The 17,146-nt window shown below is 42.6% G+C and overlaps 1 protein-coding gene across 1 annotated transcript; it reads right to left on the bottom strand.

Moving 5' to 3' along the window:
* Positions 1-2,805: 2,805 nt before the first annotated feature.
* Positions 2,806-16,846, bottom strand: npc1 (Niemann-Pick disease, type C1). Its single transcript, XM_079348162.1, has 25 exons — positions 16,673-16,846; positions 14,451-14,579; positions 14,198-14,304; positions 13,690-13,835; positions 13,277-13,444; positions 12,889-13,138; positions 12,687-12,769; positions 12,205-12,575; positions 11,861-12,087; positions 11,372-11,472; positions 10,443-10,545; positions 10,119-10,308; positions 9,671-9,853; positions 9,245-9,359; positions 8,971-9,098; positions 8,536-8,670; positions 8,292-8,381; positions 7,926-8,116; positions 7,653-7,768; positions 7,029-7,158; positions 6,667-6,852; positions 6,312-6,543; positions 4,968-5,081; positions 4,564-4,726; positions 2,806-4,475 (listed from the first exon to the last, which is right to left on the bottom strand). The coding sequence occupies exons 1-25, from the start codon at positions 16,769-16,771 to the stop codon at positions 4,393-4,395; spliced, it is 3,840 nt and encodes a 1,279-aa protein (XP_079204288.1). The 5' UTR covers positions 16,772-16,846; the 3' UTR covers positions 2,806-4,392.
* Positions 16,847-17,146: the final 300 nt, after the last annotated feature.

Here is a 17,146-nt window from a genome sequence, read left to right on the forward strand (position 1 = left end):
CCACAGTCACGCCAGTCTCGTGCTCCCATCAAAACAAACAGGCCCCCGAGTTGAGTGTGGCCACATGGCATACGTGGCTTAGTCCCCTCCATTGACAGCTTAATTCCCCCCTCGTCTCCTCATAAAGGGCTCTATTGACAGGCCTTCCTGAGCACCGCTCACACATAAGTGACCCTCATTGTGAAAATATGTGTACCAAAGTTTGGGGCAAGCTGCGCCCTGTTGCTCTTCTCTTTAAAATAACATGATTCGGCTGAAATGGCATATTTCGTCTTTCCTATCATGACACTGTGACCCAGAGCTTTGCAGACATTTACAGTCACATGTAAACAAATAGTCAACAACAACAAGGACTTTATAATACTGTAACTTCTAACTTCTGGTAACCTGCTTTTTTTTCTGTACCATATTTTCTGCAATATTACAAGTTTGGCTTTTAGCCTTAATCTTTATTACACACAAGGCAGGGCATTTAAAGGTTTAATGTGTACAAATCTACTGTTATTCTCCTGTAAATGTTCTGATTTTCTTCCACAGTCAGCAGGGGACAGAACTACAGGTGGACCTGTGAAGCTGATCTTCTCCTCGTGTTTGACAAGGCCACCTAATACCTTTTGTTCCACTTCCAAGAGTCCATTTCAGAGACAACTGAGCCCACTGTAACAGAAAACCAGTGACGCAAAACAGGGCATTAAATGCTGCTCACACTTTATTATTCATGGAGTGTTTTAAAAACACGTAGAACCACTTTTTCAAGTCAGTGTGGTGGAGACCCCAAGGTGGTTTCAAGGACAACAGTGGGACTGCAGCGAGGAAAAAGGATCAGCATGAATAAAATGAGGTTTGCGGTGCGTTACTGAATTTAGTTTTACAAATGAGTGACAGAGGCAGATGTTATTTTAAACTCTGGATTTAATGTTTTGCACGAGTCTTACAACACAGACAAATTCTCTGTTACAAATGTTCTCAACTTCTGACATTACAGTGGGATTCTGGTTAAAAAAATTAAAAAAAAACCTCTCCCCTCTTGGTATCTCCACCCTCAGCCTAGAGCAAGGTTTATACAGGGTCACAAACCTCCTCTGGTGCTTGATTCATGTTTTATTTTGACCAAAGCACAGCACAGATGTTTAATTTAGACCACAGGGGACTGTTTGAAAATGTGGAAAAGGGGGATAATGTGTCCTCTTTAATAATGGGTCAGTTTTTACAAGTTCAGATTTCTTTTGCATTCACCATGATAATGGAGTAAACAGAATAATATTTTTTTTTTTTTTTGGTTAATTGGCATCGTCAAATAAGTTACGGTCTAAAGCGAAGTCACTATTCTTTTTAAATTAGTTATCTCATCGGAGGAAATTCAGTATTTGGGTTCATTAATTTAGAGAAACGTTCATCTTGTATTCATTTTTTAAAACACCGAACTGTGTTTTTTAATCATGCTGCTTTTTCCTGAAGTTGGAGAATTAGTATAACATCGCTTAATGATTGCTGTACTGCACAGTTCCCAATGATGAACGATGATGTATTCGCTCAAATTTATAAAGCACTTTTGTTCTGCCGCACCCTCTTTAATCTTTTAATTTCACCTCTCAATGATTGTTGGTATAAGAGCTCCTGAGCTACATTAGCTTCCAGATGATTTTCTAGTTTAGTCCTGTTATCTAAGCGGAACAAATTCAATTTTAGGCACCTATAATCCAAAGTCATTACTTGGGTGACAGATGACAGTCAGTGGGAGGGAGATTCACCTGGCACTCAACCAATCAGAACAAATTATGAAATGAAAAGTTCTTTCCTAAGAAATCATTCTGATGTATGTATGCAGAAGATTGCATTGCAGTATAATTTCCAGGAAAAAAGTCACCATTAATGCACGTTCACATACTGTTTGTGCATTTGGGCCTATATACAGTATATAAACATGTGAATTTCCCTCAGGATCAATAACATATCCATCTATCATTCCATTTTATTGAGCTAAAACATCCTCACACTACAGTGGGTGTGTGCCTCTCTGTCACAATGAAGTATGGGGACAGGGTAGACTCTAGTGAGAGCCAAGCCTTGCACAACTTACATAATAGTTCTCTCACAACCTGTATCCTCTCCTGCAGACAGCAGTACAGACCTGCAGAGGAAATTAATATTTTAATCTCTCTGCCAAAGAACAGTCCCCACTCTCACAGAGCAGCGGATAAATAAGTCATGAGTCGGAGGTTTGTGTGACAACAGAAGCGGACAGACAGACACAACAACACTCACTGGGAGGAAGTGCACAGCTCGGCGTTTGGCAGAGACTTTCAAATGGGATGTGCGAGTGACTCAGGGCCTAAGAAGTTTATTGGTGCAAATGTCTTCAAGCTGCAGAGGGAGAACATCCAACTGCATGCAGAAGCTATGCAGACCTAGCATTGGAAATTCTGCACCCTGCAGAAATGTGAAGTACCAGCTATGTGAAAGCATGACTGCTGCTCTTCAAGGAACATAAATCAGGTCACTCCCACTACATTACTGAGAGCAGGATGCGGCAGAGCGACATGAGCGGATTCAGGCGCCACACTGTGGCCAGTCTGGACAATTTCAATAGCAGTATGAGATTTTTGCCACATGCGCATTAAGGGCAGGTAACATGAACGTTATGAATAAATCTACTTAAAATGCGTTTAAAAATGCTTCTAAGCCTTTACACAGATTTAACTAGAACCTCTAAAACAAGCTCAGTCTCTGCAAAAAAACAATAACAAATCATAAATAGAACTAAATGCTTTTTGGGGGGGGGGGGGGGAGGAAGAAGGAGCAGGATCACTGACATGAGAAGATTTTTAATATTTGTTAAAAATGTTAAAAACTACTATTAGACATTTTTCAGAGACGATTTGTCCAAATCAATGCACAGCACTGTTAACAAACACATTTCTGCATCATTCCTGTCACAAGGTTTCTATTAGTTACAAAATATGTTCACACCCAAGATTTAACTCAGAATATCTTTTTGCATCAACCAAAAACGTTACTGCATCTCAAGGGGGGGACAAATGTAATGAGAATTAAAAACGAAAAAAGGAACGAGAGCTGTTCCTTTAAATGATTGTATACCAATTGTGTAAAACATAAACAGCAAAGCATGATAAAAAAAAAAAAAGAATAACTTAAATGAGTAGGAATGACAAAGTCAGGACTGCACTAGTATCCATTTAAAAAAAAAAAATATTCTGTATTACAATATCAAGCTGACGAATCAATCTAAATCAGTCCTTGTCAGCTATCTTCAACACAAAGCTTTGATTCTTCACCTCCAAGTCCCATTTACACGTCAATATAAAACCATTATTAAGAGACCCCCCCCCCCGCATCAACCTGGCATCAACACGCACCGTGACTGATATCGCACATTAATGGGACCGTTTTTAAAAGCACCAGAGACGGATTAGCGATGGAGTCATGCAAACACGTCAGACGAACACTTGAGATTCATCACCTAACTTTAAAATGAAATGCTGCACCAGATCATGCTGCTGCCCCGCCAACGTTGAAATAAAAGACCAGGCAAAATGCTGTTTCAAGAGCCACATTAAACAACTAGGTAGCAGTGTGCTAAAAAAACGAGTATATTTGCTGTGTATCCCTGCTTTGAAATGAAACAATGTCAACAAGGCCCATCTTGAAGTTGTTCATGTTTTTTTTACACAATGCCCAGGGTAAAAAAAATAAACCGTCCTAAATCCATTACGCAAAACTCCTAAAAGTTAGCTTCAAATCCAGAAAGCTGGAGCCATACAGTATAAATCTTTAAAATCTGTGCAGTCACACGACACTGCAAGGTAAAACTAGAAAGCCTGTTATACAGTAGGAGATGAGATGCATGTTGATGCCAGTTTCTGAGGACCTGTGATGTCATTATTGTTGTTAGCTTCAGAGCGTGCTGTGCGTGTGTCACAGGTGACATTACTTTTCACAGTAACAGTAACAGTTTTACCCTTTAGAGTTTTCCCCAATCTAAAAATCTCATAGCATAATGAGGCGACTGTCAACTGGTGCCGTGTTTCTCCTACTTCCACACTGTCGTTGGGACTTTTCTTTAAAAAATAAAAAAAGTATGTTGCCCAAGCTTCAAAAGGTTGAAGTCTGATTCGTCCTGTAGTGTGAAGAAGATAAAAAGGGGGGGGGGGGCAATGTTGGGGGTCCAAAGTCCTCTGAGCAAAATCAATATGTTTGCAGTCTGACAAAGCCTCTGGCACTCCTCTTCACGAGCATATTCCTGAGTTAAATCCGTGCATAGTAGTGGCGACGAGGGTGAGTGTGTCAGTAATCACAGAAACGGCCTCTCACGCCCGCACAGCCCCTCCCTGACAAATAGTTAGCTCATTGTTCATCGTCCCAAGCAGTGTGCTAATAGTTGAGGAGGCGCTCCCTTTCTGTACCAGCGTAGCGTTTGTTAGCAGCAAACACCTTCGCTTTGTTCACTGAAGGACCTGTGGAAACGGGAGAAGACGTTACATTTAATACAGATGTTGGACATTAAATCTCATCTTTTTTTTTTCTTTTCCTTTTCACACTGACCGATATAACTGAGCAGGACGGGGAGCAAGATGAGGCCGTGCGTGGCCCCCAGCAGGACTATAGCCAGGTACATCCGGAAGTAGAAGACCTGAAAGATCTGAGACTTGGAAAGTGCCAGGATGAGGATCCCTCCAAACTTTGTTAATGTGATCCCACTGAACACCTGTGGAAAGAAACATTAAACGTCAGAATGACCAAAATTAGACTTCATCAACTTTCTGAATCAATAAAAGGTTTTCATTTCGAGACTCATTTTCTGAGCTACAGCAAATATGTAAACACGTTTTCCTGGTGACATTGCCAGCACACAGACGCACAAAAATTCAATAGACGCTTTGGACCACGTTTCCTTAAACTCAAAAGCTCCCTTTTGTGTATTTGATCAGAGGAAAAGTGAGACTTACAGAGCTGCCCATGTGAGCTAGAGCCTCCTCGGCTCGTTCCACTCGGTTCTTCTTCACGCTGATGGAAAACGCCCGCACGATGTGACTGCAGAACTCCACTGAGATACCACAGCTCTGCAAGCGAGGACAAAACACGACTCAAGCACCACAACACAGAACAAGCTGGAACAAAATCCATCTGATCAAAGTTTCTACTCGGCTGCCTCGCTTGAGCTGAATATTTGACAGGCGAGATGAAGAGCAAGTTTTTAAAAGGCTTTCTCGTGGTTTTGAAAATATGTTACACACAGACGTGAGTGGGGGAAACTTAAGGACACGCTGACATAGCTGGATCAAAGTCCTGGAGGGTTGACAGCACGAGGGGTTCGATTGACCAGCCAGTATGTCAAACACGTTCCAAGATTAAAGGTTCAGTCTGTGATTACAACAGAGCGGCTAAAACGAGTGACAAGTCATCAACACACCTCTAACACTTATGTTGTGTGCAAACTTCATGACTTTACACTAACTTCTAGAAGGTCAGCACTTTGTTTCTAAGGCTCTTAACTGTTTACAGGTCTCTTTTAATCAGCACATAGGTTTTCTCTCCTCACAGGTTATGTACATTTATGCTATATAAGCATAATGCTAATGTTAATGCTAACTGCACAGGTTCAATCTGTAATCCTGTTTACTCTTAGTCCCATAGGGGCTGCTAAATCTTGTTTGGGGGATTATTGTATACAGAGGGGAGGGGGACAGCGGGTGTGTATTGTAACTAATGTCTTGTATCCTGCCTGTCTGTATACTGCTACTGGATGCCTTGAATTTCCCTCGGGATCAATAAAGTATCTATCTATCTATCTATCTATCTATCTATCTATCTATCTATCTATCTATCTATCTATCTATGACTGATGTCTTTTATATCAGCCATGATTGTAAACAGGCATTTTCTTTCGATTATGATGCGTCTCGTCATCCTGACATGTTTTGAATACATTTTATTCATGTATGTGGCGTTAACTATTACAAAGCTTTTAAAGAGAATGAGAGAAATCATTTATCTGGAAGGCCCTTTGAACTGGATGCGTGAGAGGGAGAGGGAGAAATGTAAGTCCAGGCCCGACTGTAATTAAACAAACGATGGTGGTTCTGATCTCTAATGGTGTCAGTCAATTTGCATAAAGGAAACGAGAAAATAAAATAGAAAGAACCAGAAGAACCAGAAAGGAGGAATGCTTGAAATTTGTTTCCTGAAAAACCTAAAGTCGGGTCTGTTTCGTTTTGGCTTTCAGAACGCTGTTCAGCTCCTTCCACCCGTTCTACCAGTGAGGTCATTTGCGCCTCGTGTCGTTTTCTCACCATGACGAGGTTCACGAGAGAGACCGCGTTGAGGCTGATGTCCCACAGCCACATGACCCCGAACATGTTCACCAGGATCATGGCGATGGTGATGGTGACCATCGAAGCCGACCACAGCTCGAAGCCGAGCAGCACCGTCGACACCACGAAGATGGCCGCCAGCGACACGCTCAGGTTCCAAGCTGTGTCGTACGCGATGGTGAGGTACTGCTCGTAGAACACGTAGAAGACGCTGCAAAGGGAAGAACAACGGTGTCAGAGCACATTGTGTTGAACGTGACGCAGCTGACGGCTACTTGATATTCCGGCTAATCTTTACTTTGGATTGGACCGACGTGAACAAACTTCTTGTTACCTGTAGGCAAACACTTTGTGGTTGATGGACTGACTGATATTGGTAGCCAACGTCCGGGCCATTTTTAGAGCGTGTATAAAGTCCGGTGACTCCTTCATGATGGTGTGATAAGTCATGAAGTAATTGGCCCCGACCCCTTTGTTTTCAGGATAGATGTCGACTGCTGTTGCGTAAGCTGCGTGGCCTCTGGATGAGCGTGGTTAAAGGGAGACAAAAAGACCAACCATCACTTTTAAAAGGAACACGTCAGGAACGGAGGTGAAATGTGAACGTTTCGAATGAAGTGCCATGTGTTTGCATTAAAAACCTGAAAATGAGAAAACACTTCAGCAGAGCTTCAAAAAAATTGTAAAAAAAATTACCCTTTTCCACACTTGATGTTCGGATTGTCGGACAGAAACATGGGCAGGAAGCGCATGAAGTCGTCTCCTTCGGGCCTCTGCTTCCCACTGGCAGTCATGGGCCGACAGTGTACACAAGAAGAATCCACCACTGAAAAGAAACAGTATCACACATATTATCGTCCATCGAAATAACTGAGACAAAGCAATGAAAAGAAAAGCAGACACATGTGGAAAGTGACCTCAAACTTGCACTTAAGGGAACAAAAATAAATCTTAAAATGAAACTTTTTCCTGAGACTGAAAACAACAGTGCTCGAGTAAAAGCACACTCTATTTGTTCATGCATTGCTTTGACGCAATGCTGAAGCAACGTGGCTGCACAAAACACTAAGGTGACGGGCCTTTCTTCCTCTTTGACCTGCATGTTTTAAAAAAAGAATCCTAGTGCACCGAATGTCTGCATAATGTCCTCAACACTAAGGGCATCATGCAGCAGACAATGTCCCCGGGAACACAGCATTCTCTGCACGAATACTGAGAGAAAAGGCTTCAAGTATGTCAAACAGCAGCTTGTGAAATAGTGATAAGGAGGCGAGGGCTAAAGGCATGTTGACATTTTGATAAAAAAAAAAAAAAACGTACCCGAGGCATTGCAGAAGGCTCCGCTGGTGTTGTAGTATCGACAGCAGGTCGACTGAGGCTTCACCCAGTCAAAGTAGTCATCGATCCAAGAGGACGGTGTGTAGGCAATGGTTGTGCTGGGAGTGAAAGGGAAGAGAAATGAAATACGTAGCTTGCAGAATAACAAGTATGTTTAGAAGTCCCGTGACTAAAAATCACATGATACCATTTTTTTTTTTTTTTTTTTTGTCATCGAACCCTCCGCGATTCAATTTATTCACAATTCAAACGTACTAGTTGCTGATGAGTGAGGCGGTGTAGACCTGCTGGACTAGAGAGTCGTTGTTGCAGCCCACTCCTCCACACACAAGATTCTGACCCTCTGGGCTGCTGTAGTTCAAACCGTCCTCCACCACAAAGTACACCGGAGCTCCAGTGTGGAGGTACAGGCTCAGATTCCTGAAGTAGTCGAGCACGTAGGAGTCCTAAACGGAGAGGACGGATGTTAGAGCAGCATGCTGCAAGGGGTGTGATGTTATTATGATAATGATGGATGATTGATTGGATAAGAGCACTGAAATACACAGAGATATAACGCCCAGAATGCACAAGCAAAGCATAAGAAAACATGACTATGGCCGAAACGGGAAGAAGACTTACATCAGGCATGGAGAGGGTCTGATCCAGTCCGATTTCTACTTTATTGATCACAGCAATACTGAAGGAGAGCATTCCTACAAAAACTGCAACCTTAACAAAGACAAACGCAGAAACAAACTCAACACTTTTGTAAACTCAACGCATCGACATGTGGAAATGAGACAAGACAAGAGGGGGGGGGGAAGTGAAAGTTCAATCTCTAGAAGCAGAGATTCATGGCTATCGGAGCGTCTCCCGCACTTACTATGATTGGTCGCACCCACTCTTTGAGAATGAACGGAGCAAAGACTTTCTTGAAAAACCGGAAGAGGAAGCTGTCTGTCCTTTCTTCCTGACCTTCTGGCAGCTTCACGCAGCAGAGGATGTCGAGTCGATTCTCCTGAAACGCAGCAAACGCAGCACTCTCTGCGTGAGAAACTGACTCGTTTAATTCAGAGCAAGACTTCCTGAGGCCACGAGCACTCGCGGCAACTTGCTCCTTTCTGTGCTCTGCATTTAAATACTCAACCACAAAGGGGAGTTTTATCTCTTCGGTGAGCTTGCACACTGATTGGTAGGATGATGACTGACAAAATGCGTAGGAGATTCTTTTCCACAAAAACCTCGCAGTTCGTCAGCCCTTCCCACAAACCCTGCAGTGTTGTCGCTCTACGTAACCACCATTTCCCCTCAGTCTCACCTCCTGTCTTTTGGCGTCCAAGCCGAGCAAGCTGACAAAGCAACTAATCTGCAACAGGAAATCAATAAAGACCGCCAAGCCAGCGAACAGAGAGAACGTCCTCACGGCGGGCATGCTGGACAGCGCTCCTGTAGAAGACAAAGGTGACAGACTTATCAGCATGTGACACTTTTTAGAACAACTGGTGAAAAAAACAAACATATACTGCACTTATATTAACCAAGAAAGAATATGGTTTCACTTCCATGGGCAGTGTCTGTACGAGAGCTCTTACCCAGTAAAAAGGCCACTGTCTCAGAGAAGGAGGACAGGAACATGCTGGGGGCAACGTCTCCGAGAATACGACCGATCTGCTGGTGGAGTTCCTCTTGTGGCATCCGCTCATCCCTCTGTGAGACACCAGCGTAAATTACTTTGAACCGGTCCCACTGGTAGCACTTGTCATTTGAACCTCACTGACATGACAGTCTCTTTTTTTAAACACGAGCAATGTATTCATAAACTAAAGATGAGCAACGTTGTGACAGAGAGGGTGGAAAAAAATACACGTCTCTGTGAAATAATTGATCAAAAACGTAGTTAATAAAAAAAAAAAATTGGATTAAAAAAAACCTAAATGTGTAAATCTGATCTATTGCTACAACTTTCATTTTCATTCATTGTATTTATCAAAGGACACACTGGTCAAGTAAAAAGGTACCTGATATGTTTGCACTATAATAAAGATGTTATCGACTCCCACAGCGAGCACCAGGAAAGGGATCACTTCGATCACAATGAGGGTGAGGGGGATCCCGCAGTAGCTGAAGATACCCAGTGAGGAGGACACAGAGCTGAGCACTATCACGATACCCGCGATCCCCAGAGAAATCTTAGAGTCCACCTGTACGGGCCAAAAAGACAGACGATCAGAAGCGGTCGACCTTTTCACTCATTTCTTTTCTGCTACAGGAAGTTGTCAAGCAAGTTTCACTAGTTTTTTATCATTTTCAGAAGCTCTTCTTACGTCACAGGCAGAGAGAACACTGGGTAATGTTGTAAAGTATTTTTTAAGAGATGGATGACAGTAATGGACAAATAGGAGCAAATGAATGAATGACACGTTTTGCATGGGGGCGGCGGGGGAAGAGTGTTGCTTAAGCTCTTACCATCACCCTCCTGAAGCTGTTGATGTGACCCAGAGCCAGGGAGATGTACAGGAACATGATGGCGTAGCTGATCACTATGGTGCTGATGTCGCTCTCACTCTCTCTGTCTAGCTCGTCTTGGATGCTCCTCTCTGCACTAAAGGCTATGGTCATGTTGGGGTTGCTGAAGTTCTTCATGAAGCTGAGGAATCTGAATTAAGGAAACACACACAAAAAAATAAAAAATAAAAAAATGACAATGAGTGGAAGCCACCTAGCATCAGCTGAAGCTTCTGCTAGCTAAGAGTCTCCAAGGGATTCTAGAGACAGATGGTGGTCTCTCACTCTTTCTCCCATGCCAGAGATTTGTCCCTCTTGACGGAGTCGTTCAGGTAGTTTTGGAGTGGGAAGGTGATCACCAGAGCGGTGGCGTTGTTGTAGTTGTTCTCTGTAACGGAGGTAAACAAACAAACAAAAAAAAAAAGATGCACTCAATCAGACGTCAGAACAAGTAAAGAAGAAGTGTCCACCAAACCAGGAGCAGCCGTACAAACAAACAGGAAGGACATCAAAAAAAAAAAAAAAAAAAAAAGGGAAACCAGCGAATAAATCAAATAAATTATTATCAATCACATCACGCATGACTCCTCTTTTAGAAAGAGGAAGTAACCTAAAACCCTTTTATCACTCTCTGCTTGCTGTGCTGTGAATTGTATCCTTGTGTCTCCCCTTTCCTACATACTAATGCTCTTGCCTTGTCCCTCCCTCGTCTTGTGTTGTTCTGCATCACCCAATAATAAAAAGAAAAGAAAGCAACCTAAAAGCACGGATGACATTCCCAAAAAGGCATTGCCTCGTGTGGATTCTACGGCAGCTCTCGTCGTAATGTGATCACTTTTCTTTTCCCTAGATTTTATTCCTACACTGTGTTTCAAAGGCACACTATCAACTGAAGCTAAAGGGGATCGTTTTTACATACCACAAATGAGTTTATATATAATAGTATTGAGTTAGTGCCAAGAAATTGTGGCTCAACTTCAATACCACCTGGATCAAAAAAAGACCCTAGAGCACAATGTTCGCTGTTGTTGACAACTTTAGAGATTGATCATGTTTAAAAGTTAACCAGACACTGCTGGAACATATTCTCCTTCTCAGTGCTATAAAATAATCTACCGAGAGGTTGTAAACATTATGAGATGTCACTGCTTCCGGGGGGGAGACAGACATGCTTTGTACTTCTCTGCCTACTAAAAGGTGTTAATCCAACACACCATCATAACCACCGAGGGCGAGCCACGGGAAGACGGGGCCACCGTACGTGCCTAAGCAGGGGTCGTGGAGTTGGGTGGTGTCATTGAGGGATGCCGGTGCACTGTGGAGGGAACAAAGAGCAGAGATGTTGGAAGGAGAGAAACCCCGATCATCGGCTATTATATGTATATATGTTGGGCAGTAAAGCAGCACATCTGAAGAGGAACTAATGGACAGCTGAGGAGGAAGTTTGATTAAGTTATTTAAACAATACGGCTTCTCCCACAAATGGCAGATAGCTGCCTTATTTGAAAATAGATTCTCATGACCTGCAGGTGCTTGATTTCAGACAAACTTTTTTTTTTTTTGGTTGTTGTCAGGTTTGACCTTTTCCAAGATCTCTGCAGGCAGGAAAAGACGACGTCTACCCACTGAGTGCCAGCCTGCTTGCTCGACATTTGAAAGTGAAAACAAGAACCAGAACTCAGACTCAAAAAAGAACGAATTACCTGACACAATAGAGGAAGTGGCTGTGGAAGTCAGCGTAGGTGTAGAATTCGTCTCCTTTCCAGTGGTCCAGCACAGCGTGGCTGTTCTGGAAGTAATTGAGGACACTCAAGATGGTACAGTTGCTATTGAAAGGGGCCAGCGGAGCCAGGCAGAGGTCTTTCAAGGTGACTTCTGTTCCATTGTCTATGGCGACAAGAGCTTCGATTTCAAGCTGCAGGTCTAACACCTGATTTGGTAAGAAAAAGGGAAACAGGAAGCAATAAGTTAAAGTGTCAGAGCTGCTTTTCACGTTGCAAAGTTGGTATCCAACTTGTAAGAGAAATACAATCTCCATCTAACCCACCTGGTGCAAGAAGTTTTTGTCCAGAATGGCTCCGAATGGGACGTCTGATCCTCCAAAGTACGGGGAGTAGAGGAAAGTGCTATTGAGTGGAGTAGTGATGATTAACTGCACAGTTCTGAAGAAGGGTCCGAAGTGGCTGTCGAAATAATCCTTCTCTTGGCGAGCCTGGCTCGAAGGAGACGACCACAGCTCAACAGGGTCGGTGGTGATGCGCATGTATGCCAAGCCCCCGGAGGAGGCCACCACCAGTATCAGGCTCCCCAGTATGACCACAGAGGGATGCCTCACGCAGAAGGAACCCCAGGAGCTAAAGAGGGTTCGCAGAATGTTCTCGAAGCGTTCGCCAAGTGTTTCACAGCAGGACGCATTTACTGAAAGATTTAAAAAAATATATATATATATATATCAGAGTTTGCTGCAGCGATGACAAAGATATGTTTATTTTACCAACAATGCAAAACACTTTGAGTGCACTACAGTACCTTGGTCCGGGTTATCACTGTTGAGAGATAATGGGTTATTGCTGTCTAATATAGGGCCGTACTCAGACATGATGGTCCGTTTCCTGTAGGTACAAACAACAACACAAGCAAAGTTTAGATTACTCTAAAGCAAGTGTGTTCTCGTACAATGATTGCAGCTGTAACCATTTAACACGTAAATAAAAGGCAGTTGGGTCTGTACCTGTAACACCAAGCTCCCACTACAGTCCCAACAAAGATGAGCAGGAAGGCCATGTAACAGATCCACATGATGACCGTCATGGCATCCATACCGAGGATGGTCCAGGGAGGGGGGAGAGGGGGGGGCACAGGTTTGGGACCACAGGCCTTTGAGCAGTCCTGACAGGAGCAGGGCTTTGAACCATCCTCTAAACCCATGGTGCAGTCAAACGTCTTGTTGTTCATGGGATCGTACCCGGCCAATGGGACATCTAGAACAGAGAGACGGCTTATCAGAGCGCGGTGCATGGACGATACAAAAACTGCAACGGACCTCAGTAGGGTCAACACTGATTTAACCGACATCAAATAAGCAATGGATGGGGGGGGGGGGGGGATGTTGTTTTTACCTGAGAATATTGGGAGGATGGGAAAGGGAGTCTGTCCATTGTTTATATCAAACATGTACTGGATCCAGTTAGTAGCATTGCATTGATCTGCATCCTTCCCACACAGCAGGGCTAACGCCTTCACGTTGCTGGATGGAGCCTGGACATCCCTACAGGCATTATACATGGCTGAAGAAAAAAAGCACAACTGTATTATTTGAGGGGAATGAATCAGGATTTCTATGGCACACAAACTGCCAGTTCTCTATTCCATTTGACCAAAAAAAGAAACGTGCAAGTAGTTGGCCAACCACAGATTTACACAAGTGAGAGTGTCACTTTGCTTTCATGGTTTCTGTATACTTCCTTACTAAAAGACAATGTGGGTGAAGCGATCTTTTTATATCCAATTGTTAATGTGGCAGTGAACTCACCATTCGTGAACGTCTCCCCGATGTAGTACTGCACTTCCACGACATTTTTACCTTCGACCTTCGTGGCATTCATGAACTGAGTCTGGTGGGGGCTGCACGTCAGCTCACAGAAGAGGGTCATCAGGTTGAAGTAACAGGCGGGACACCTGCGCACAGACGTGACGGATTTACGGAAACGAAAAAGGGATCATTGCACCAACAGCGCAGGAGGATTGAAACAGGTTTAAGGACGCATTGGGTGGGGGGGGGGAAACAAAACAAGCCAATAACATTTTCACTGGAGAGAATAACATCTATAAAGATAAGAAAATATGCCAACCTTGTACAATCAAAAGTCATCTGTCTGTCTCTAACGAATAATTTAGAACACGCAGAGGCGAGGAGATTCGACAGATTTAAAAGGACAGGTAGTCTCGTGTTTGTGTTCAGTGTTGTGAGGGGGAATAACATTGCCCTTCCAAACCGCGTCATGCGCTTTATTGGTTAATGTTATAAAGGCAGTCCATACCGAGACAAGAACTGAAAGGGCAGCTGAAGACTCCCTTTGAGAGTGCGTAACTGGGTAGTGTTGCAGCACAGGCTTCGGTTTCCGTAGTCGTATCCAGGGCAAAGCTCCTGCATGCAAACACAAAATGCGTGACGTCACTTTGATTCATTTCATTCCTCTGCGTAAATAAAAAAAAAAAAAAGCAGAAGTATGTTGCAAAACACACAGTTTTGAGCATCGGATGTCAGGAATAACACGAGCGAGGCGTGCGTACCGTGAGAAGTTCATAACCCTCCTCTTTAAGCGGGATGGGAGGTCCATTGTAGTCGCAGTTGTACTTTTTCCCAGGCACCTTTTCCGACTCCCCGCATTCCCCGTACCACACGCACTGCTGGGCCTCAACCTGCCAGAAAGACAACGAAAAACACACGGTGAGCATTTGTGCAGTGTGTACATGAAGGGAATCCTCTTGGCCTTATTGCTTCAGCATGCTTGTCTGAGTAAAGCTTCCTTCTTTCCCCGAGAAGCTGGTGAATCTTATTACTGATAGCAGCCTACTTCAATTAAATCTACACGGAGTGAAGACAAGAACAAGGGTCATCAATGAAAGAGAGACAGCACATACAGAGTTTGATCAAAGGCTTCAGTGGACATTCAGAGTGTGTTTTGGCTGCTCACCAATAGACTTCGACTTTCTGATCTGAAACTAAAGCTCTGCGTGTTTCTCATATCCTGTCATCCTCGTTTCTCGTGCTTAGAAAGTCAGAAATAAACGTCTCACTTCTTCTTTATGAGGTGGTATTTTAAGAGTGAGCTTTAAAGAACAAATAGACAGTTGGTTTATTATGTCCGCTCAGAATAATCCCAGAATTTAAGGCCTGTTAATTTAATTTAACAGGCCCGAAATAAAAAGAGTGGATGGTAAGATGACCACATTTTGCGCACTGTTGTTAAAACTACAACCAAACTCAGTTTGTTTGAGCAGAGGAAGCATTGATTTTCATTGTGTCATGTCAACTGTTTCTTAAAAAGATGGTGCTAAACACGCAATGAGCAAGCTTCTGCAGTCAAAGTTTTCCATTATCCGCCTATTCAGCATCAAAGCTCTCACGTGATCTTAGTTGGGAGGGGTGCTTAGGGAACTTAATTCACTCACTCCACAAGAGTTCAGCTCACTGTTAAACTCTGTCCTACTTGAGCCTTGTGCTACTGAGTTCAAGGGCAGAATTCATGTCATTATGCCCGCCCTCTGACTTCTACTCGGCTGAAAACAAGAGAATAAACTGTCCAAAGTCAACTTGCAAGAATTGAGAATTTGTTTTAAGAGGATTTTCTTTCTATGAAAAAAAGAACCTGATCTGCTAGATTTCTTTGAACGGATTTATAAAAATCACAGAGCTGGTGCATGACCCCAAGACCCACAAAAAAATCCCCCCCAAAAACAAGCAGACTCTTATACAAGTATTTACAGCCTCCACAAATTCAATATGTTCCATTTCTTCTATACCCTCGTTGTTTTCACCAGAAGTCTGATCTCTTATCTTAAAAACATAAATATATAATCGATCATGTTCAGTTTATTATTATTTTTTTTGCATTTTAGCACACACTAATTATTAACCACATAAATAACAAAAACAACCAGTGGATCGGAGAAAGCTGATGATGCAAAGTGAGCAGGTCGATTATTTATGTCTGATTAACTCCAAATAAATGCAAAGAGCCAGTCACACCGCTTTAAATCCCACCTTTATCGAAAACGACACAGTCATGTTCACCCTGTATATTACAGCTGTATGTCCATCAATGACTTACATTTATAATAAGATACCTAATAACCTCTATATAACCATTTAGGTGTGAACACCGACGACGGCGTCAAACCGTCTTATAATAACTGCGTACTAACTTCTCTGTGCATCATCTATAAGAGTGGCTTCACATGGACAGACAAGAAATCATTATAGGAACACAAAGTACATTCAGCTAAAATAGATTAAAACGTTTTATCAGCAGAACTGTAACTTTAATCCTCTGTCAATATTTAAATACATTGCTATTGTATTCCAGTTTCCGGATATTTTGCAGCATTTGTGTCGAAGGAATACCACTACATGTTTCTCAAACATATTCATCGTGGCTGTATGTTTGCATCTCAATGAAATAAGAGGTCTAGGTTTTTGTGTTTTGTCTGTAAAGAGACTCTTCAACCTGTCCTCTCACCTTTGACAGATTCCTCATCTGAGGAATGTCAAAGCTAACATCGAGTCCAGTTTAGACAACATTACGGCGAGTTTCTTCTTTCATTTACATTGCTGCTGATATATTTTAGCCACAACTAAACCAATTACTGGCTGACTCTAATGTTATCCCGGGTTAAAAGAGTTTAAAGCCGGGATACCTAAACTGAGCTGAGGATAGTTTCGTTAGCCGCCTCGGATAAACCGAGCTGAGTCATCTTTTAGTCACGAGAATAAACACTGTGTTTAAACTTACCCATCGGAAATGTCCCTCTAATAAAAGAAGAAAAAGGAAAAGTGCAGATAAAACGCTTCTTTGTCGTACGAATCCCATTCCTCTTACTGAAGAAGACATCCAAACGAGATGACTGCCCTATTAAAGTTTCGCTTCTGTTGTTGACGGTTTCTTCTTCGTGGGATTATTTATTGAGGCGGGGACAAACTGGCGCCTCAGTGCTGCCACCAAGTGACAATTAGTGACAAGTAAACGGCATATAACTGTACACTATGTACTTTATTGAAAACTTTTATCTTTATTTTTATAATAATGATTATAATGTAAACAATGTTTATTATTATTATTATTATTAGTTATTTACATACTAAATACGTGTTCTAATTGGACACCTTGACAACAGCACGTAAAGACACCTAAATTGAATCTTTTAAGACTTTCAGTTTTCTGGCTCTGGTGTTTTGACTCTGAAATTTCCTTCTTGGAAAACAGAAA

This window comes from Symphodus melops (genome assembly GCF_947650265.1).
Source record: "Symphodus melops genome assembly, chromosome: 7".
NCBI classification, from domain to species: domain Eukaryota; kingdom Metazoa; phylum Chordata; class Actinopteri; order Labriformes; family Labridae; genus Symphodus; species Symphodus melops.